This window comes from Hyperolius riggenbachi, chromosome 5, assembly GCF_040937935.1.
Source record: "Hyperolius riggenbachi isolate aHypRig1 chromosome 5, aHypRig1.pri, whole genome shotgun sequence".
NCBI classification, from domain to species: domain Eukaryota; kingdom Metazoa; phylum Chordata; class Amphibia; order Anura; family Hyperoliidae; genus Hyperolius; species Hyperolius riggenbachi.
This window is the reverse complement of record NC_090650.1, coordinates 450,890,827-450,913,770: the sequence shown is the minus strand read 5'-3', so window position 1 is coordinate 450,913,770 and position 22,944 is coordinate 450,890,827. Positions and strand designations below refer to the sequence as shown.

At 55.3% G+C, this 22,944-nt stretch overlaps 1 protein-coding gene across 1 annotated transcript in view; it reads right to left on the bottom strand.

Moving 5' to 3' along the window:
• Nucleotides 1–302: 302 nt before the first annotated feature.
• MTRR (5-methyltetrahydrofolate-homocysteine methyltransferase reductase) overlaps nt 303–22,944 on the bottom strand; it is a 361,300-nt gene continuing 338,658 nt past the window's right edge. Inside the window, exon 15 of the mRNA XM_068238238.1 lies at nt 303–677. Within this exon, the coding sequence (XP_068094339.1) occupies nt 533–677 (145 nt within the window). The 3' untranslated portion in view covers nt 303–532. The remainder of the gene's footprint in view (nt 678–22,944) is intronic.

Here is a 22,944-nt window from a genome sequence, read left to right as displayed (position 1 = left end):
TAACCCTAATCCCTAACGCTAACCCTAACGCTAACCCCCAACCACCTAACCCTAATCCTTAACGCTAACCCTAACACTAACGCTAACCCTAACGCTAACCCCCAACCACCTAACTCAAATCCCTAACCCTAAAACTAACGCTAACCCTAACGCTAACCCCCAACCACCTAACCCTAATCCCTAACGCTAACCCTAACACATATGAATATCACTGAACAGCGTTGTGATGCAATGAAATTGTCCCTTGTGACAAAGTGTTAAAAGGAGCCTGTAGCTATACACACATACAAAATACCTGCTGCTTTCACACACATCCTCTTTATCATTTGGGTGACACTTTGGCAAAAATCATTGCCCAGAGACATATTGTTCTGTCCTATGGAGAGGGGAGGGTAATGATTCACCACAACTATATTATGTGCTGCAGTAGAAACTGCTAACAGTATTGAAAGAGCAACATGTTATTGCACTGAAAAAATACTTGTAAACTATGAATCAAGCAAGTCTAATAGAGGGCAGTGCAGCAGTGTCCTCATCTCCACACATCCTGCAGATATTGCTTGCGATCTCTGAATGAAGCGAGGGTCTTCATTGCTTCTAGTCTGTCCACACCAAGCTCTGTACTGATCATGTCCGTTAATGCATCGTTCACATCTTTGGCCATATTTTTTGCATCTCTGGAAAAATTGGGAAAGCATAGCAAATAAACTTATTTAGCCCATCACACACAAAGTTAAACATATATTACATTGTCACAGGTATATATAGACGCACTCAGCATCCAAACTCGCATATAATCCTCACATTCAGAGCTGGATGATACACTTTTAGCACAAAAACAACCAATAGTGCAGCCTTTTTCAACAAAATCAACAAAGCACCCCTTTATCAGCGTGTGTGTGACCCCGGCTCCGCCCTACTGGTTTCATCATTCAACGACTCATCAAGGGCTGGGGGTCACACACGCTGAGCCAAAGAGGGAGGAAGCGAGACACTGAACTCTACAAGGCGGGTGTGGTAAGCAGGATAGAACGCCTGTGAGTGCATTACTTATGGTTTCCCTTCAGCAGTGAAGACTGACACTGTGAGGGTGTAGAGGCCATATCTGATAGTGGAGACCGACGTGGTGAGGGTGTAAAGGCCATGTCAGAGTGGAGACTGATGTGGTGAGGGTGTAGAGGCCATGTCTGAGAGAGGAGACAGATGTGGTGAGGGTGTACAGGCCATGTCTGAGAGAGGAGACTGATGTGGTGAGGGTGTAGAGGCCATATCTGATAGTGGAGACAGATGTTGTGAGGGTTTAGAAGCCATGTCTGAGAGAGAAGACTGATGTGATAAGGGTGTAGAGGCCATGGCTGAGAGTGGAGACTGATGTGGTGAGGGTGGAGAGGCCATGTCTGAGAGAGGAGACTGAGGTGGTGAAGGTGTAGAGGCCATGTCTGAGAGAGGAGACTGACGTGGTGAGGGTGTAGAAGCGATGTCTGAGAGAGAAGACTGATGTGGTGAGGGTGTAGAGGCCATGTCTGAGCGAGAAGACTGATGTGGTGAGGGTGTAGAGGCCATGTCTGAGAGAGGAGACTGACGTGGTAAGGGTGTAGAGGCCATGTCTGAGAGAGGAGACAGATGTGGTGAGGGTGCAGAGGCCATGTCTGAGAGAGGAGACTGATGTGGTGAGGGTGTAGAGGCCATGTCAGAGAGTGGAGACTGATGTGGTGAGAGTGTAGAGGCCATGTCTGAGAGAGGAGACTGATGTGGTGAGGGTGTAGAGGCCATGTCTGAGAGAGGAGACTGATATGGTGAGGGTGTAGAGGCCATGTCAAAGTGGAGACTGATGTGGTGAGGGTGTAGAGGCCATGTCTGAGAGAGGAGACTGATGTGGTGAGGGTGTAGAGGCCATGTCTGAGATAGGATACTGATGTGGTGAGGGTGTAGAAGCCATGTCTGAGAGAGGAGACTGATGTGGTAAGGGTGTACAGGCCATGTCTGAGAGAGGAGACTGATGTGGTGAGGGTGTACAGGCCATGTCTGAGAGAGGAGACTGATGTGGTGAGGGTGTAGAGGCCGTGTCTGAGAGAGGAGACTAATGTGGTGAGGGTGTAGAGGCCATGTCTGAGAGAGGAGACTGATGTGGTGAGGGTGTAGAGGCCATGTCAGAGAGGAGACTGATGTGGTGAGGGTGTAGAGGCCATGTCTGAGAGAGGAGACTGATGTGGTGAGGGTGTACAGGCCATGTCAGAGAGTGGAGACTGATGTGGTGAGGGTGTAGAGGCCATGTCTGAGAGAGGAGACTAATGTGGTGAGTGTGTAGAGGCCATGTCTGAGAGAGGAGACTGATGTGGTGAGGGTGTAGAGGCCATGTCTGAGAGAGGAGACTGATGTGGTGAGGGTGCAGAGGCCATGTCTGAGAGAGGAGACAGTTGTGGTGGGAGTGTAGAGGCCATGTCAGAGTGGAGACTGATGTGGTGAGGGTGTAGAGGCCATGTCGGAGTGAGGAGACTGATGTGGTGAGGGTGTAGAGGCCATGTCGGAGAGAGGAGACTGATGTGGTGAGGGTGTAGAGGCCATGTATGAGAGAGGAGACTGATGTGGTGAGGGTGCAGAGGCCATGTCTGAGAGAGGAGACAGTTGTGGTGGGAGTGTAGAGGACATGTCAGAGTGGAGACTGATGTGGTGAGGGTGTAGAGGCCATGTCGGAGAGAGGAGACTGATGTGGTGAGGGTGTAGAGGCCATGTCTGAGAGAGGAGTCTGATGTGGTGAGGGTGTAGAGGCCATGTCAGAGTGGAGACTGATGTGGTGAGGGTGTAGAGGCCATGTCTGAGAGAGGAGACTGATGTGGTGAGGGTGTAGAAGCCATGTCTGAGAGAGGAGACTGATGTAGTGAGGGTGTAGAGGCCCTGTCCGAGAGAGGAGACAGTTGTGGTGGGAGTGTAGAGGCCATGTCGGAGTGGAGACTGATGTGATAAGGGTGTAGAGGCCATGTCTGAGAGTGGAGACTGATGTGGTGAGGGTGTAGAGGCCATGTCTGAGAGAGGAGACTAATGTGGTGAGGGTGTAGAGGCCATGTATGAGAGAGGAGACTGATGTGGTGAGGGTGCAGAGGCCATGTCTGAGAGAGGAGACAGTTGTGGTGGGAGTGTAGAGGCCATGTCAGAGTGGATACTGATGTGGTGAGGGTGTAGAGGCCAAGTCGGAGAGAGGAGACTGATGTGGTGAGGGTGTAGAGGCCATGTCTGAGAGAGGAGACTAATGTGGTGAGTGTGTAGAGGCCATGTCAGAGAGGAGACTGATGTGGTGAGGGTGTAGAGGCCATGTCAGAGTGGAGACTGATGTGATAAGGGTGTAGAGGCCATGTCTGAGAGAGGAGATTGATGTGGTGAGGGTGTAGAGGCCATGTCTGAGAGAGGAGACAGTTGTGGTGGGAGTGTAGAGGCCATGTCAGAGTGGAGACTGATGTGGTGAGGGTGTAGAGGCCATGTCTGAGAGGAGACAGATGTGGTGAGGGTGTAGAAGCCATGTCGGAGAGAGGAGACTGATGTGGTGAGGGTGTAGAGGCCATGTCAGAGAGAAGACTGATGTGGTAAGGGTGTAGAGGCCATGTCTGAGAGTGGAGACTGATGTGGTGAGGGTGTAGAGGCCATGTCAGAGTGGAGACTGATGTGGTGAGGGTGTAGAGGCCATGTCTGAGAGAGGAGACTGATGTGGTGAGGGTGTAGAAGCCATGTCTGAGAGAGGAGTCTGATGTGGTGAGGGTGTAGAGGCCATGTCAGAGTGGAGACTGATGTGGTGAGGGTGTAGAGGCCATGTCAGAGTGGAGACTGATGTGGTGAGGGTGTAGAGGCCATGTCTGAGAGAGGAGACTGATGTGGTGAGGGTGTAGAAGCCATGTCTGAGAGAGGAGACAGAAGTGGTGAGGGTGCAGAGGCCATGTCAGAGTGGAGACTGATGTGGTGAGGGTGTAGAGGCCATGTCAGAGAGGAGACTGATGTGGTGAGGTTGTAGAGGCCATGTCAGAGTGGAGACTGACGTGGTAAGGGTGTAGAGGCCATGTCTGAGAGAGGAGACTGATGTGGTGAGGGTGTAGAGGCCATGTCAGAGTGGAGGATGATGTGGTGAGCGTGCAGAGGCCATGTCAGAGTGGAGACTGATGTGGTGAGGGTGTAGAGGGCATGTCAGAGTGGAGACTGACGAGGTAAGGGTGTAGAGGCCATGTCTGAGAGAGGAGACTGATGTGGTGAGGGTGTAGAGGCCATGGCCTCGATTCATCATTCTCTTTGAGATAACTTTTTCCAGTTTGTTAAATTACCGAATTCGAAGTTTAGCGATTTCTAGCTGTATTCATCAAGGTTTTTCCTCATTCGGTGTGAATTCGATAACAATTCGGTAACCATTCGGTAACGTGTCGATATTTCCATTTTACAGCGGTAATTTAACACAAAGCCATAAGATTCCCATGGAATTATGGGTAAAAGGCAGTCCTTTGAGCACTACGTAGCAACATTCTGAATAGGGCTTTACACCTGGACCACGATTCTGGAAGTGGTTGGGACAATCCCACAATTTGATAGGAGCCTTTTCTAAAAAATTATAGTGCAGCTAGCAAATTAGTTAACCCTGACACTGCCTGTGTTCTCTTACAAGATGATTCAAGAGAAATGCAGATGTCGTGTTATAGCAAATAAATCTATTCTCTTACAAATTTATATGGTTGCAGACCTTATTCTTGCCTTTCTGCACCTTTGAATCACTCTCAGCTGATACATAACCACTTCAAATGGCTCCATCTTCTCTGTCAGCAATGATCTGACAGGAATAACGACAGAGCAGTGAAGGAGATAACTAATCCTAAATGTAACGCTAAACCACGCCCACTTTCTTTTTCATGAATTGCACTTTATTCCGTTTTAGCGAATCGTTACCGAATCGTTACCGAATGTTCGCTAACAGCTGTAGATAACTTTGATGAATCCTGAAATGAAGTTAACAAATTCGGTATTTTACCAAACTGTTGTTAACAAATTTGCTAAGTGTTGATGAATCGAGGCCCATGTCTGAGAGAGGAGACTGATGTGGTGAGGGTGTAGAGGCCATGTCAGAGTGGAGACTGATGTGGTGAGGGGGTAGAGGCCATGTCGGAGAGAGGAGACTGATGTGGTGAGGGTGTAGATGCCATGGCAGAGTGGAGTATGATGTGGTGAGGTTGCAGAGGCCATGTCTGAGAGAGGAGACAGATGTGGTGAGGGTGTAGAGGCCATGCCGGAGAGTGGAGACTGACGTGGTGAGGGTGTAGAGGCCATGTCTGAGAGAGGAGACTGATGGGGTGAGGGTGTAGAGGCCATGTCTGAGAGAGGAGACTGATGTGGTGAGGGTGCAGAGACCATGTCTGAGAGAGGAGACTGTTGTGGTGAAGGTGTAGAAGCCATGTCTGAGAGAGGAGACTGATGTGGTGAGGGTGTAGAGGCCATGTTGGAGAGTGGAGACTGATGTGGTGAGGGTGTAGAGGCCATGTCTGAGAGAGGAGACTGATGTGGTGAGGGTGTAGAGGCCATGTCTGAGATAGGAGACTCATGTGGTGAGGGTGTAGAAGCCATGTCTGAGAGAGGAGACTGATGTGGTGAGGGTGTAGAGGCCATGTCTGAGAGAGGAGACTGATGTGGTGAGGGTGTAGAGGCCATGTCTGAGAGAGGAGACTGATGTGGTGAGGGTGTAGAGGCCATGTCAGAGTGGAGACAGATGTGGTGAGGGGTAGTGATGGGCGAACACCTGGATGTTCGGGTTCGGGAAAGTTCGCCGAACATGGCCGAGATGTTCGGCATGTTCGGGCCGAACCCCGAACTTCCCGAACATCCCTATTTTGGGGGCCCTATGGGGTCGCAGGCATAAGGGGGGAGCATGCCCCGATCGCGGGGGGGGGGTCGGAAATTCCCCCCACCCCCTCCGCTAGCGCTCCCCCCTCTGCCCGCTTCCCCATTCAAAAGTTTCAAGAAGTACCTGTATAGCGGATGGCCTGGCAGTGGGCGGCACTGTGGAGTGAGGAGGAGGAGGAGTCCGGAGAGTGACGAGTTGAGGGAGGCCGGGCAGCGGGCGTGAGGTCAGAGAAAGGGCGGAACTTCCGCCCTTTCTCTGACCTCACGCCCGCTGCCCGGCCTCCCTCAACTCGTCACTCTCCGGACTCCTCCTCCTCCTCACTCCACAGTGCCGCCCACTGCCAGGCCATCCGCTATACAGGTACTTCTTGAAACTTTTGAATGGGGAAGCGGGCAGAGGGGGGAGCGCTAGCGGAGGGGGTGGGGGGAATTTCCGACCCCCCCCGCGATCGGGGCATGCTCCCCCCTTATGCCTGCGACCCCATAGGGGGGCCGTATTGCGGCCTGTTCGGCCGAACAGGGCCCTGTTCGCCCGAACAGGGGCCCTGTTCGGCCCTGTTCGGGGGCATACAGAAGTTCGGGGCGAACCCGAACTTAAAAGGCCGAACACCATGAGGTGTTCGGCCGAACTCGAACATCACCCGAACAGGGTGATGTTCTGCAGAACCCGAACAGTGGCGAACACTGTTCGCCCAAGAGGCCATGTCTGAGAGAGGAGACTGATGTTATGAGGGTGTAGAGGCCATGTCTGAGAGAGGAGACAGATGTGATAAGGGTGTAGAGGCCATGTCAGAGAGTGGAGACTGATGTGGTGAGGGTGTAGAGGCCATGTCGGAGAGTGGATACTGATGGGGTGAGGGTGTAGAGGCCATGTCTGAGAGTGGAGACTGACGTGGTAAGGGTGTATAGGCCATGTCAGAGTGGAGACTGATGTGGTGAGGCTGTAGAAGCCATGTCTGAGAGTGGAGACTGATGTGGTGAGGGTGTAGAGGACATGTCATAGAGAGGAGACTGATGTGGCGAGGGTGTAGAGGCCATGGCATAGAGAGGAGACTGATGTGGTGAGGGTGTAGAGTGGAGACTTGCTTGGAGTGCAGTGTAGAGGCCAGGCCTGTGAGTGGAGACTTGCGTGGAGTGCGGTGTAGATGCCATGTCTGTCAATGGAGACTTGCGTGGAGTGCGGTGTAGAGGCCAGGCCTGTGAGTGGAGACTTGCGTGGAGTGCGGTGTAGATGTCAGGTCTGTGAGTGGAGACTTGCGTGGAGTGAGGTGTAGAGGCCAGGTCTGTGAGTGGAGACTTGCGCGGCGTGCGGTGTAGAGGCCAGGTCTGTGAGTGGAGACTTGCGTGGAGTGCGGTGTAGAGGCCAGGTCTGTGAGTGGAGACTTGCGTGGAGTGCAGTGTAGATGCCAGGTCTGTGAGTGGAGACTTGCGTGGAGTGCGGTGTAGAGGCCAGGTCTGTGAGTGGAGACTTGCGTGGAGTGTGGTGTAGAGGCCAGGTCTGTGAGTGGAGACTTGCGTGGTGAGAGGTGTAGATGCCAGGTCGTGAGTGGAGACTTGCGTGGAGTGCGGTGTAGATGCCAGGTCTGTGAGTGGAGACTTGCGTGGTGAGAGGTGTAGATGCCAGGTCTGTGAGTGTAAACTTGCGTGGAGTGCGGTGTAGATGCCAGGTCTGCGAGTGGAGACTTGCGTGGAGTGCGGTGTAAATGCCAGGTCTGTAAATGGAGACTTGCGTGGAGTGCGGTGTAGATGCCAGGTCTGTGAGTGGAGACTTGCGTGGAGTGCGGTGTAGAGGCCACGTCTGTGAGTGGAGACTTGCGTGGAGTGTGGTGTAGATGCCAGGTCTGTGAGTGGAGACTTGCGTGGTGAGAGGTGTAGATGCCAGGTCTGTGAGTGTAAACTTGCGTGGAGTGCAGTGTAGAGGCCAGGTCTGTGAGTGCAGACTTGCGTAGAGTGCGGTGTAGATGCCAGGTCTGTGAGTGGAGACTTGCGTGGAGTGCGGTGTAGAGGCTAGGTCTGTAAATGGAGACTTGCGTGGAGTGCGGTGTAGATGCCAGGTCTGTGAGTGGAGACTTGCGTGGAGTGCGGTGTAGAGGCCACGTCTGTGAGTGGAGACTTGTGTGGAGTGCAGTGTAGATGCCAGGTCTGTGAGTGGAGACTTGCGTGGAGAGTGTTGTAGATGCCAGGCCTGTGAGTGGAGACTTGCGTGGAATGCAGTGTATAGGCCAGGTCTGTGAGTGGAGACTTGCATGGAGAGTGGTGTAGTGGCCAGGTCTGTGAGTAGAGACTTGCGTGGAGTGCAGTGTAGATGCCAGGTCTGTGAGTGGAGTCTTGCGTGGAGAGTGGTGTAGATGCCAGGCCTGTGAGTGGAGACTTGCGTGGAGTGCGGTGTAGATGCCAGGTCTGTGAGTGGAGACTTGTGTGGAGTGCGGTGTAGAGGCCAGGTCTGTAAGTGGAGACTTGCGTGGAGTGCGGTGTAGATGCCAGGTCTGTGAGTGGAGACTTGCGTAGAGTGCGGTGTAGATGCCAGGCCTGTGAGTGGAGACTTGCGTGGAGTGCGGTGTAGATGCCAGGTCTGTGAGTGGAGACTTGCGTGGTGAGAGGTGTACATGCCAGGTCTGTGAGTGGAGACATGCGTGGAGTGCGGTGTAGACGCCAGGTCTGTGAGTGGAGACTTACGTGGTGAGAGGTGTCGATGCCAGGTCTGTGAGTGGAGACTTGCGTGAAGTGCGGTGTAAATGCCAGGCCTGTGAGTGGAGACTTGCGTGGAGTGCGGTGTAGATGCCAGGCCTGTGAGTGGAGACTTGCGTGGAGTGCGATGTAGATGCCAGGTCTGTGAGTGGAGACTTGCGTGGAGTGCGGTGTAGATGTCAGGTCTGTGAGTGGATACTTGCGTGGTAAGAGGTGTAGAGGCCAGGTCTGTAAGTGGCGACTTGCGTGGTGAGAGGTGTAGATGCCAGGTCTGTGAGTGGAGACTTGCGTGGAGTGAGGTGTAGAGGCCAGGTCTGTGAGTGGAGACTTGCGTGGAGTGAGGTGTAGAGGCCAGGTCTGTGAGTGGAGACTTGCGCGGCGTGCGGTGTAGAGGCCAGGTCTGTGAGTGGAGACTTGCGTGGAGTGCGGTGTAGAGGCCAGGTCTGTGAGTGGAGACTTGCGTGGAGTGAGGTGTAGAGGCCAGGTCTGTGAGTGGAGACTTGCGTGGAGTGAGGTGTAGAGGCCAGGTCTGTGAGTGGAGACTTGCGCGGCGTGCGGTGTAGAGGCCAGGTCTGTGAGTGGAGACTTGCGTGGAGTGCGGTGTAGAGGCCAGGTCTGTGAGTGGAGACTTGCGTAGAGTGCAGTGTAGATGCCAGGTCTGTGAGTGGAGACTTGCGTGGAGTGCGGTGTAGAGGCCAGGTCTGTGAGTGGAGACTTGCGTGGTGAGAGGTGTAGATGCCAGGTCGTGAGTGGAGACTTGCGTGGAGTGCGGTGTAGATGCCAGGTCTGTGAGTGGAGACTTGCGTGGTGAGAGGTGTAGATGCCAGGTCTGTGAGTGTAAACTTGCGTGGAGTGCGGTGTAGATGCCAGGTCTGTGAGTGGAGACTTGCGTGGAGTGCGGTGTAAATGCCAGGTCTGTGAGTGGAAATTTGCGTGGACTGCAGTGTAGAGGCCAGGTCTGTGAGTGCAGACTTGCGTAGAGTGCGGTGTAGATGCCAGGTCTGTGAGTGGAGACTTACGTGGAGTGCGGTGTAGAGGCCAGGTCTGTGAGTGGAGACTTGCATGGAGAGTGGTGTAGAGGCCAGATCTGTTAGTGGAGACTTGTGTGGAGTGCAGTGTAGATGCCAGGTCTATGAGTGGAGACTTGCGTGGAGAGTGTTGTAGATGCCAGGCCTGTGAGTGGAGACTTGCGTGGAGTGCAGTGTATAGGCCAGGTCTGTGAGTGGAGACTTGCATGGAGAGTGGTGTAGTGGCCAGGTCTGTGAGTAGAGACTTGCGTGGAGTGCAGTGTAGATGCCAGGTCTGTGAGTGGAGTCTTGCGTGGAGAGTGGTGTAGATGCCAGGCCTGTGAGTGGAGACTTGAGTGGAGTGCGGTGTAGATGCCAGACCTGTGAGTGGAGACTTGCGTGGAGTGCGGTGTAGATGCCAGGCCTGTGAGTGGAGACTTGCGTGGAGTGCGGTGTAGATGCCAGGCCTGTGAGTGGTGACTTGCGTAGAGTGCGGTGTAGATGCCAGGTCTGTGAGTGGAGACTTTCATGGAGAGTGGTGTAGAGGCCAGGTCTGTGAGTAGAGACTTGCGTGGAATGCGGTGTAGATGCCAGGCCTGTGAGTGGAGACTTGCGTGGAGTGCGGTGTAGACGCCAGGTCTTTGAGTGGAGACTTGCATGGAGTGCGGTGTAGATGCCAGGTCTGTGAGTGGAGACTTGTGTGTGTGGAGTGCGGTGTAGAGGCCAGGTCTGTAAGTGGAGACTTGCGTGGAGTGCGGTGTAGATGCCAGGTCTGTGAGTGGAGACTTGCGTAGAGTGCGGTGTAGATGCCAGGCCTGTGAGTGGAGACTTGCGTGGAGTGCGGTGTAGATGCCAGGTCTGTGAGTGGAGACTTGCGTGGTGAGAGGTGTAGATGGAGGTCTGTGAGTGGAGACTTGCGTGGAGTGCGGTGTAGACGCCAGGTCTGTGAGTGGAGACTTACGTGGTGAGAGGTGTAGATGCCAGGTCTGTGAGTGGAGACTTACGTGGTGAGAGGTGTCGATGCCAGGTCTGTGAGTGGAGACTTGCGTGGAGTGCGGTGTAGACGCCAGGTCTGTGAGTGGAGACTTGCGTGGAGTGCAGTGTAGATGTCAGGTCTGTGAGTGGAGAATTGCGTGGAGAGTGGTGTAGATGCCAGGCCTGTGAGTGGAGACTTGAGTGGAGTGCGGTGTAGATGCCAGGCCTGTGAGTGGAGACTTGCGTGGAGTGCGGTGTAAATGCCAGGCCTGTGAGTGGAGACTTGCGTGGAGTGCGGTGTAGATGCCAGGCCTATGAGTGGAGACTTGCGTGGAGTGCGGTGTAGATGCCAGGTCTGTGAGTGGAGACTTGCGTGGAGTGCGGTGTAGACGCCAGGTCTGTGAGTGGAAACTTGCGTGGAGTGCGGTGTAGATGCCAGGCCTGTGAGTGGAGACTTGCATGGAGAGTGGTGTAGAGGCCAGGTCTGTGAGTAGAGACTTGCGTGGAGTGCGGTGTAGATGCCAGGCCTGTGAGCGGAGACTTGCGTGGAGTGCGGTGTAGACGCCAGGTCTGTGAGTGGAGACTTGCGTGGAGTGCGGTGTAGATGTCAGGCCTGTGAGTGGAGACTTGCGTGGAGTGCGGTGTAGAGGCCAGGTCTGTGAGTGGAGACTTGCGTGGAGTGAGGTGTAGAGGCCAGGTCTGTGAGTGGAGACTTGCGCGGCGTGCGGTGTAGAGGCCAGGTCTGTGAGTGGAGACTTGCGTGGAGTGCGGTGTAGAGGCCAGGTCTGTGAGTGGAGACTTGCGTAGAGTGCAGTGTAGATGCCAGGTCTGTGAGTGGAGACTTGCGTGGAGTGCGGTGTAGAGGCCAGGTCTGTGAGTGGAGACTTGCGTGGAGTGCGGTGTAGAGGCCAGGTCTGTGAGTGGAGACTTGCGTGGTGAGAGGTGTAGATGCCAGGTCGTGAGTGGAGACTTGCGTGGAGTGCGGTGTAGATGCCAGGTCTGTGAGTGGAGACTTGCGTGGTGAGAGGTGTAGATGCCAGGTCTGTGAGTGTAAACTTGCGTGGAGTGCGGTGTAGATGCCAGGTCTGTGAGTGGAGACTTGCGTGGAGTGCGGTGTAAATGCCAGGTCTGTGAGTGGAAATTTGCGTGGACTGCAGTGTAGAGGCCAGGTCTGTGAGTGCAGACTTGCGTAGAGTGCGGTGTAGATGCCAGGTCTGTGAGTGGAGACTTACGTGGAGTGCGGTGTAGAGGCCAGGTCTGTGAGTGGAGACTTGCATGGAGAGTGGTGTAGAGGCCAGATCTGTTAGTGGAGACTTGTGTGGATTGCAGTGTAGATGCCAGGTCTATGAGTGGAGACTTGCGTGGAGAGTGTTGTAGATGCCAGGCCTGTGAGTGGAGACTTGCGTGGAGTGCAGTGTATAGGCCAGGTCTGTGAGTGGAGACTTGCATGGAGAGTGGTGTAGTGGCCAGGTCTGTGAGTAGAGACTTGCATGGAGTGCAGTGTAGATGCCAGGTCTGTGAGTGGAGTCTTGCGTGGAGAGTGGTGTAGATGCCAGGCCTGTGAGTGGAGACTTGCGTGGAGTGCGGTGTAGATGCCAGGTCTGTGAGTGGAGACTTGCGTGGAGTGAGGTGTAGACGCCAGGTCTGTGAGTGGAGACTTGCGTGGAGTGCAGTGTTGATGTCAGGTCTGTGAGTGGAGACTTGCATGGAGAGTGGTGTAGAGGCCAGGTCTGTGAGTAGAGACTTGCGTGGAGTGCGGTGTAGATGCCAGCCCTGTGAGTGGAGACTTGCGTGGAGTGCGGTGTAGATGACAGGTCTGTGAGTGGAGACTTGTGTGGAGTGCGGTGTAGATGCCAGGTCTGTGAGTGGAGACTTGCGTGGAATGCGGTGTAGATGCCAGGTCTGTGAGTGGAGACTTGCGTGGTGAGAGGTGTAGATGCCAGGTCTGTGAGTGGAGACTTGCGTGGAGTGCGGTGTAGACGCCAGGTCTGTGAGTGGAGACTTGCGTGGTGAGAGGTGTAGATGCCAGGACTGTGAGTGGAGACTTGCGTGGAGTGCAGTGTATAGGCCAGGTCTGTGGGTGGAGACTTGCATGGAGAGTGGTGTAGAGGCCAGGTCTGTGAGTAGAGACTTGCGTGGAGTGCAGAGTAGATGCCAGGTCTGTGAGTGGAGACTTGCGTGGAGTGCGGTGTAGATGCCAGGTCTGTGAGTGGAGACTTGCGTGGTGAGAGGTGTAGATGCCAGGTCTGTGAGTGGAGTCTTGCGTGGAGTGCGGTGTAGACGCCAGGTCTGTGAGTGGAGACTTGCGTGGTGAGAGGTGTAGATGCCAGGTCTGTGAGTGGAGACTTGCTTGGTGAGAGGTGTAGATGCCAGGTCTGTGAGTGGAGACTTGCGTGGAGTGCGGTGTAGACGCCAGGTCTGTGAGTGGAGACTTGCGTGGAGTGCAGTGTAGATGTCAGGTCTGTGAGTGGAGACTTGCGTGGAGAGTGGTGTAGATGCCAGGACTGTGAGTGGAGACATGAGTGGAGTGCGGTGTAGATGCCAGGCCTGTGAGTGGAGACTTGCGTGGAGTGCGGTGTAGACGCCAGGTCTGTGAGTGGAGACTTGCGTGGAGTGCGGTGTAGATGCCAGGCCTGTGAGTGGAGACTTGCGTGGAGTGCGGTGTAGACGCCAGGTCTGTGAGTGGAGACTTGAGTGGAGTGCGGTGTAGATGCCAGACCTGTGAGTGGAGACTTGCGTGGAGTGCGGTGTAGACGCCAGGTCTGTGAGTGGAAACTTGCGTGGAGTGCGGTGTAGATGCCAGGCCTGTGAGTGGAGACTTGCATGGAGAGTGGTGTAGAGGCCAGGTCTGTGAGTAGAGACTTGCGTGGAGAGTGGTGTAGATGCCAGGCCTGTGAGTGGAGACTTGAGTGGAGTGCGGTGTAGATGCCAGACCTGTGAGTGGAGACTTGCGTGGAGTGCGGTGTAGATGCCAGGCCTGTGAGTGGAGACTTGCGTGGAGTGCGGTGTAGATGCCAGGCCTGTGAGTGGTGACTTGCGTAGAGTGCGGTGTAGATGCCAGGTCTGTGAGTGGAGACTTGCATGGAGAGTGGTGTAGAGGCCAGGTCTGTGAGTAGAGACTTGCGTGGAATGCGGTGTAGATGCCAGGCCTGTGAGTGGAGACTTGCGTGGAGTGCGGTGTAGACGCCAGGTCTTTGAGTGGAGACTTGCATGGAGTGCGGTGTAGATGCCAGGTCTGTGAGTGGAGACTTGTGTGTGTGGAGTGCGGTGTAGAGGCCAGGTCTGTAAGTGGAGACTTGCGTGGAGTGCGGTGTAGATGCCAGGTCTGTGAGTGGAGACTTGCGTAGAGTGCGGTGTAGATGCCAGGCCTGTGAGTGGAGACTTGCGTGGAGTGCGGTGTAGATGCCAGGTCTGTGAGTGGAGACTTGCGTGGTGAGAGGTGTAGATAGAGGTCTGTGAGTGGAGACTTGCGTGGAGTGCGGTGTAGACGCCAGGTCTGTGAGTGGAGATTTACGTGGTGAGAGGTGTAGATGCCAGGTCTGTGAGTGGAGACTTACGTGGTGAGAGGTGTCGATGCCAGGTCTGTGAGTGGAGACTTGCGTGGAGTGCGGTGTAGACGCCAGGTCTGTGAGTGGAGACTTGCGTGGAGTGCAGTGTAGATGTCAGGTCTGTGAGTGGAGACTTGCGTGGAGAGTGGTGTAGATGCCAGGCCTGTGAGTGGAGACTTGAGTGGAGTGCGGTGTAGATGCCAGGCCTGTGAGTGGAGACTTGCGTGGAGTGCGGTGTAAATGCCAGGCCTGTGAGTGGAGACTTGCGTGGAGTGCGGTGTAGATGCCAGGCCTATGAGTGGAGACTTGCGTGGAGTGCGGTGTAGATGCCAGGTCTGTGAGTGGAGACTTGCGTGGAGTGCGGTGTAGACGCCAGGTCTGTGAGTGGAAACTTGCGTGGAGTGCGGTGTAGATGCCAGGCCTGTGAGTGGAGACTTGCATGGAGAGTGGTGTAGAGGCCAGGTCTGTGAGTAGAGACTTGCGTGGAGTGCGGTGTAGATGCCAGGCCTGTGAGCGGAGACTTGCGTGGAGTGCGGTGTTAACGCCAGGTCTGTGAGTGGAGACTTGCGTGGAGTGCGGTGTAGATGTCAGGCCTGTGAGTGGAGACTTGCGTGGAGTGTGGTGTAGATGCCAGGTCTGTGAGTGGAGACTTGCGTCGTGAGAGGTGTAGATGCCAGGTCTGTGAGTGGAGACTTGCGTGGAGTGCGGTGTAGACGCCAAGTCTGTGAGTGGAGACTTGCATGGTGAGAGGTGTAGATGCCAGGTCTGTGAGTGGAGACTTGCGTGGAGTGAGGTGTAGACGCCAGGTCTGTGAGTGGAGACTTGCGTGGAGTGCAGTGTTGATGTCAGGTCTGTGAGTGGAGACTTGCATGGAGAGTGGTGTAGAGGCCAGGTCTGTGAGTAGAGACTTGCGTGGAGTGCGGTGTAGATGCCAGCCCTGTGAGTGGAGACTTGAGTGGAGTGCGGTGTAGATGACAGGTCTGTGAGTGGAGACTTGTGTGGAGTGCGGTGTAGATGCCAGGTCTGTGAGTGGAGACTTGCGTGGAATGCGGTGTAGATGCCAGGTCTGTGAGTGGAGACTTGCGTGGTGAGAGGTGTAGATGCCAGGTCTGTGAGTGGAGACTTGCGTGGAGTGCGGTGTAGACGCCAGGTCTGTGAGTGGAGACTTGCGTGGTGAGAGGTGTAGATGCCAGGTCTGTGAGTGGAGACTTGCGTGGTGAGAGGTGTAGATGCCAGGACTGTGAGTGGAGACTTGCGTGGAGTGCAGTGTATAGGCCAGGTCTGTGGGTGGAGACTTGCATGGAGAGTGGTGTAGAGGCCAGGTCTGTGAGTAGAGACTTGCGTGGAGTGCAGAGTAGATGCCAGGTCTGTGAGTGGAGACTTGCGTGGAGTGCGGTGTAGATGCCAGGTCTGTGAGTGGAGACTTGCGTGGTGAGAGGTGTAGATGCCAGGTCTGTGAGTGGAGACTTGCGTGGAGTGCGGTGTAGACGCCAGGTCTGTGAGTGGAGACTTGCGTGGTGAGAGGTGTAGATGCCAGGTCTGTGAGTGGAGACTTGCTTGGTGAGAGGTGTAGATGCCAGGTCTGTGAGTGGAGACTTGCGTGGAGTGCGGTGTAGACGCCAGGTCTGTGAGTGGAGACTTGCGTGGAGTGCAGTGTAGATGTCAGGTCTGTGAGTGGAGACTTGCGTGGAGAGTGGTGTAGATGCCAGGACTGTGAGTGGAGACATGAGTGGAGTGCGGTGTAGATGCCAGGCCTGTGAGTGGAGACTTGCGTGGAGTGCGGTGTAGACGCCAGGTCTGTGAGTGGAGACTTGCGTGGAGTGCGGTGTAGATGCCAGGCCTGTGAGTGGAGACTTGCGTGGAGTGCGGTGTAGACGCCAGGTCTGTGAGTGGAGACTTGCGTGGAGTGCGGTGTAGATGCCAGGTCTGTGAGTGGAGACTTGCGTGGAGTGCGGTGTAGATGCCAGGCCTGTGAGTGGAGACTTGCATGGAGTGCGGTGTAGATGCCAGGTCTGTGAGTGGAGACTTGCGTCGTGAGAGGTGTAGATGCCAGGTCTGTGAGTGGAGACTTGCGTGGAGTGCGGTGTAGACGCCAGGTCTGTGAGTGGAGACTTGCGTGGTGAGAGGTGTAGATGCCAGGTCTGTGAGTGGAGACTTGCGTGGAGTGAGGTGTAGATGCCAGGTCTGTGAGTGGAGAGTTGCGTGGAGTGCAGTGTAGATGTCAGGTCTGTGAGTGGAGACTTGCGTGGAGTGCAGTGTAGATGCCAGGCCTGTGAGTGGAGACTTGCATGGAGAGTGGTGTAGAGGCCAGGTCTGTGAGTAGAGACTTGCGTGGAGTGCGGTGTAGATGCCAGCCCTGTGAGTGGAGACTTGCGTGGAGTGCGGTGTAGACGCCAGGTCTGTGAGTGGAGACTTGTGTGGAGTGCGGTGTAGATGCCAGGTCTGTGAGTGGAGACTTGTGTGGAGTGCGGTGTAGATGCCAGGTCTGTGAGTGGAGACTTGCGTCGTGAGAGGTGTAGATGCCAGGTCTGTGAGTGGAGACTTGCGTGGTGAGAGGTGTAGATGCCAGGTCTGTGAGTGTCGATGCCAGGTCTGTGAGTGGAGACTTGCGTGGAGTGCGGTGTAGATGTCAGGTCTGTGAGTGGAGACTTGCGTGGAGAGTGGTGTAGATGCCAGGCCTGTGAGTGGAGACTTGAGTGGAGTGCGGTGTAGATGCCAGGCCTGTGAGTGGAGACTTGCGTGGAGTGAGGTGTAAATGCCAGGCCTGTGAGTGGAGACTTGCGTGGAGTGCGGTGTAGATGCCAGGCCTATGAGTGGAGACTTGCGTGGAGTGCGGTGTAGATGCCAGGTCTGTGAGTTGAGACTTGCGTGGAGTGCGGTGTAGACGCCAGGTCTGTGAGTGGAAACTTGCATGGAGTGCGGTGTAGATGCCAGGCCGGTGAGCGGAGACTTGCGTGGAGTGCGGTGTAGACGCCAGGTCTGTGAGTGGAGACTTGCGTGGAGTGCGGTGTAGATGTCAGGCCTGTGAGTGGAGACTTGCGTGGAGTGCGGTGTAGATGCCAGGTCTGTGAGTGGAGACTTGCGTCGTGAGAGGTGTAGATGCCAGGTCTGTGAGTGGAGACTTGCGTGGAGTGCGGTGTAGACGCCAAGTCTGTGAGTGGAGACTTGCATGGTGAGAGGTGTAGATGCCAGGTCTGTGAGTGGAGACTTGCGTGGAGTGAGGTGTAGACGCCAGGTCTGTGAGTGGAGACTTGCGTGGAGTGCAGTGTAGATGTCAGGTCTGTGAGTGGAGACTTGCATGGAGAGTGGTGTAGAGGCCAGGTCTGTGAGTAGAGACTTGCGTGGAGTGCGGTGTAGATGCCAGCCCTGTGAGTGGAGACTTGCGTGGAGTGCGGTGTAGACGCCAGGTCTGTGAGTGGAGACTTGCGTGGAGTGCGGTGTAGATGACAGGTCTGTGAGTGGAGACTTGTGTGGAGTGCGGTGTAGATGCCAGGTCTGTGAGTGGAGACTTGCGTGGAGTGCGGTGTAGACGCCAGGTCTGTGAGTGGAGACTTGCGTGGTGAGAGGTGTAGATGCCAGGTCTGTGAGTGGAGACTTGCGTGGTGAGAGGTGTAGATGCCAGGTCTGTGAGTGGAGACTTGCGTGGAGTGCAGTGTATAGGCCAGGTCTGTGAGTGGAGACTTGCATGGAGAGTGGTGTAGAGGCCAGGTCTGTGAGTAGAGACTTGCGTGGAGTGCAGAGTAGATGCCAGGTCTGTGAGTGGAGACTTGCGTGGAGTGCGGTGTAGATGCCAGGTCTGTGAGTGGAGACTTGCGTGGTGAGAGGTGTAGATGCCAGGTCTGTGAGTGGAGACTTGCGTGGAGTGCGGTGTAGACGCCAGGTCTGTGAGTGGAGACTTGCGTGGTGAGAGGTGTAGATGCCAGGTCTGTGAGTGGAGACTTGCTTGGTGAGAGGTGTAGATGCCAGGTCTGTGAGTGGAGACTTGCGTGGAGTGCGGTGTAGACGCCAGGTCTGTGAGTGGAGACTTGCGTGGAGTGCAGTGTAGATGTCAGGTCTGTGAGTGGAGACTTGCGTGGAGAGTGGTGTAGATGCCAGGACTGTGAGTGGAGACTTGAGTGGAGTGCGGTGTAGATGCCAGGTCTGTGAGTGGAGACTTGCGTGGTGAGAGGTGTAGATGCCAGGTCTGTGAGTGGAGACTTGCGTGGTGAGAGGTGTAGATGCCAGGTCTGTGAGTGGAGACTTGCGTGGAGTGCAGTGTATAGGCCAGGTCTGTGAGTGGAGACTTGCGTGGAGTGCGGTGTAGATGCCAGGCCGGTGAGCGGAGACTTGCGTGGAGTGCGGTGTAGACGCCAGGTCTGTGAGTGGAGACTTGCGTGGAGTGCGGTGTAGATGTCAGGCCTGTGAGTGGAGACTTGCGTGGAGTGCGGTGTAGATGCCAGGTCTGTGAGTGGAGACTTGCGTCGTGAGAGGTGTAGATGCCAGGTCTGTGAGTGGAGACTTGCGTGGAGTGCGGTGTAGACGCCAAGTCTGTGAGTGGAGACTTGCATGGTGAGAGGTGTAGATGCCAGGTCTGTGAGTGGAGACTTGCGTGGAGTGAGGTGTAGACGCCAGGTCTGTGAGTGGAGACTTGCGTGGAGTGCAGTGTAGATGTCAGGTCTGTGAGTGGAGACTTGCATGGAGAGTGGTGTAGAGGCCAGGTCTGTGAGTAGAGACTTGCGTGGAGTGCGGTGTAGATGCCAGCCCTGTGAGTGGAGACTTGCGTGGAGTGCGGTGTAGACGCCAGGTCTGTGAGTGGAGACTTGCGTGGAGTGCGGTGTAGATGACAGGTCTGTGAGTGGAGACTTGTGTGGAGTGCGGTGTAGATGCCAGGTCTGTGAGTGGAGACTTGCGTGGAGTGCGGTGTAGACGCCAGGTCTGTGAGTGGAGACTTGCGTGGTGAGAGGTGTAGATGCCAGGTCTGTGAGTGGAGACTTGCGTGGTGAGAGGTGTAGATGCCAGGTCTGTGAGTGGAGACTTGCGTGGAGTGCAGTGTATAGGCCAGGTCTGTGAGTGGAGACTTGCATGGAGAGTGGTGTAGAGGCCAGGTCTGTGAGTAGAGACTTGCGTGGAGTGCAGAGTAGATGCCAGGTCTGTGAGTGGAGACTTGCGTGGAGTGCGGTGTAGATGCCAGGTCTGTGAGTGGAGACTTGCGTGGTGAGAGGTGTAGATGCCAGGTCTGTGAGTGGAGACTTGCGTGGAGTGCGGTGTAGACGCCAGGTCTGTGAGTGGAGACTTGCGTGGTGAGAGGTGTAGATGCCAGGTCTGTGAGTGGAGACTTGCTTGGTGAGAGGTGTAGATGCCAGGTCTGTGAGTGGAGACTTGCGTGGAGTGCGGTGTAGACGCCAGGTCTGTGAGTGGAGACTTGCGTGGAGTGCAGTGTAGATGTCAGGTCTGTGAGTGGAGACTTGCGTGGAGAGTGGTGTAGATGCCAGGACTGTGAGTGGAGACTTGAGTGGAGTGCGGTGTAGATGCCAGGTCTGTGAGTGGAGACTTGCGTGGTGAGAGGTGTAGATGCCAGGTCTGTGAGTGGAGACTTGCGTGGTGAGAGGTGTAGATGCCAGGTCTGTGAGTGGAGACTTGCGTGGAGTGCAGTGTATAGGCCAGGTCTGTGAGTGGAGACTTGCATGGAGAGTGGTGTAGAGGCCAGGTCTGTGAGTAGAGACTTGCGTGGAGTGCAGAGTAGATGCCAGGTCTGTGAGTGGAGACTTGCGTGGAGTGCGGTGTAGATGCCAGGTCTGTGAGTGGAGACTTGCGTGGTGAGAGGTGTAGATGCCAGGTCTGTGAGTGGAGACTTGCGTGGAGTGCGGTGTAGACGCCAGGTCTGTGAGTGGAGACTTGCGTGGTGAGAGGTGTAGATGCCAGGTCTGTGAGTGGAGACTTGCTTGGTGAGAGGTGTAGATGCCAGGTCTGTGAGTGGAGACTTGCGTGGAGTGCGGTGTAGACGCCAGGTCTGTGAGTGGAGACTTGCGTGGAGTGCAGTGTAGATGTCAGGTCTGTGAGTGGAGACTTGCGTGGAGAGTGGTGTAGATGCCAGGACTGTGAGTGGAGACTTGAGTGGAGTGCGGTGTAGATGCCAGGCCTGTGAGTGGAGACTTGCGTGGAGTGCGGTGTAGATGCCAGGTCTGTGAGTGGAGACTTGCGTGGAGTGCGGTGTAGACGCCAGGTCTGTGAGTGGAGACTTGCGTGGAGTGCGGTGTAGATGCCAGGTCTGTGAGTGGAGACTTGCGTGGAGTGCGGTGTAGATGCCAGGCCTGTGAGTGGAGACTTGCATGGAGTGCAGTGTAGATGTCAGGTCTGTGAGTGGAGACTTGCGTGGAGAGTGGTGTAGATGCCAGGACTGTGAGTGGAGACTTGCGTGGAGTGCGGTGTAGATGCCAGGTCTGTGAGTGGAGACTTGCATGGTGAGAGGTGTAGATGCCAGGTCTGTGAGTGGAGACTTGCGTGGAGTGAGGTGTAGATGCCAGGTCTGTGAGTGGAGAGTTGCGTGGAGTGCAGTGTAGATGTCAGGTCTGTGAGTGGAGACTTGCGTGGAGTGCAGTGTAGATGCCAGGCCTGTGAGTGGAGACTTGCATGGAGAGTGGTGTAGAGGCCAGGTCTGTGAGTAGAGACTTGCGTGGAGTGCGGTGTAGATGCCAGCCCTGTGAGTGGAGACTTGCGTGGAGTGCGGTGTAGACGCCAGGTCTGTGAGTGGAGACTTGCGTGGAGTGCGGTGTAGATGCCAGGTCTGTGAGTGGAGACTTGCGTCGTGAGAGGTGTAGATGCCAGGTCTGTGAGTGGAGACTTGCGTGGTGAGAGGTGTAGATGCCAGGTCTGTGAGTGGAGACTTGCGTGGAGTGCGGTGTAGACGCCAGGTCTGTGAGCGGAGACTTGCGTGGAGTGCGGTGTAGATGCCAGGTCTGTGAGTGGAGACTTGCGTGGAGTGCGGTGTAGATGCCAGGTCTGTGAGTGGAGACTTGCATGGAGTGCGGTGTAGATGCCAGGTCTGTGAGTGGAGACTTGCGTGGTGAGAGGTGTAGATGCCAGGTCTGTGAGTGGAGACTTGCGTGGAGTGTAGTGTAGATGTCAGGCCTGTGAGTGGAGACTTGCGTGGTGAGAGGTGTAGATGCCAGGTCTGTGAGTGGAGACTTGCGTGGTGAGAGGTGTAGATGCCAGGTCTGTGAGTGGAGACTTGCGTGGAGTGTGGTGTAGATGCCAGGTCTGTGAGTGGAGACTTGTGTAGAGTGCAGTGTAGATGCCAGGTCTGTGAGTGGAGACTTGCATGGAGAGTGGTGTAGAGGCCAGGTCTGTGAGTAGAGACTTGCGTGGAGTGCGGTGTAGATGCCAGCCCTGTGAGTGGAGACTTGCGTGGAGTGCGGTGTAGATGCCAGGTCTGTGAGTGGAGACTTGCGTGGTGAGAGGTGTAGATGCCAGGTCTGTGAGTGGAGACTTGCGTGGAGTGTAGTGTAGATGTCAGGCCTGTGAGTGGAGACTTGCGTGGTGAGAGGTGTAGATGCCAGGTCTGTGAGTGGAGACTTGCGTGGTGAGAGGTGTAGATGCCAGGTCTGTGAGTGGAGACTTGCGTGGAGTGTGGTGTAGATGCCAGGTCTGTGAGTGGAGACTTGTGTAGAGTGCAGTGTAGATGCCAGGTCTGTGAGTGGAGACTTGCATGGAGAGTGGTGTAGAGGCCAGGTCTGTGAGTAGAGACTTGCGTGGAGTGCGGTGTAGATGCCAGCCCTGTGAGTGGAGACTTGCGTGGAGTGCGGTGTAGATGCCAGGTCTGTGAGTGGAGACTTGTGTAGAGTGCATTGTAGATGCCAGGTCTGTGAGTGGAGACTTGCGTGGAGTGCGGTGTAGATGCCAGGCCTGTGAGTGGAGACTTGTGTGGAGTGCGGTGTAGATGCCAGGTCTGTGAGTGGAGACTTGTGTGGAGTGCGGTGTAGATGCCAGGTCTGTGAGTGGAGACTTGCGTGGTGAGAGGTGTAGATGCCAGGTCTGTGAGTGGAGACTTGCGTGGTGAGAGGTGTAGATGCCAGGTCTGTGAGTGGAGACTTGCGTGGAGTGTGGTGTAGATGCCAGGTCTGTGAGTGGAGACTTGTGTAGAGTGCAGTGTAGATGCCAGGTCTGTGAGTGGAGACTTGCGTGGAGTGCGGTGTAGATGCCAGGCCTGTGAGTGGAGACTTGTGTGGAGTGCGGTGTAGATGCCAGGTCTGTGAGTGGAGACTTGTGTGGAGTGCGGTGTAGATGCCAGGTCTGTGAGTGGAGACTTGTGTGGAGTGCGGTGTAGATGCCAGGTCTGTGAGTGGAGACTTGCGTGGAGTGCGGTGTAGATGCCAGGCCTGTGAGTGGAGACTTGCGTGGAGTGCGGTGTAGATGCCAGGTCTGTGAGTGGAGACTTGCGTGGTGAGAGGTGTAGATGCCAGGTCTGTGAGTGGAGACTTGCGTGGAGTGCGGTGTAGACGCCAGGTCTGTGAGTGGAGACTTGCGTCGTGAGAGGTGTAGATGCCAGGTCTGTGAGTGGAGACTTGCGTGGTGAGAGGTGTAGATGCCAGGTCTGTGAGTGGAGACTTGCGTGGAGTGCGGTGTAGACGCCAGGTCTGTGAGCGGAGACTTGCGTGGAGTGCGGTGTAGATGCCAGGTTTGTGAGTGGAGACTTGCGTGGAGTGCGGTGTAGATGCCAGGTCTGTGAGTGGAGACTTGCATGGAGTGCGGTGTAGATGCCAGGTCTGTGAGTGGAGACTTGCGTGGTGAGAGGTGTAGATGCCAGGTCTGTGAGTGGAGACTTGCGTGGAGTGTAGTGTAGATGTCAGGCCTGTGAGTGGAGACTTGCGTGGTGAGAGGTGTAG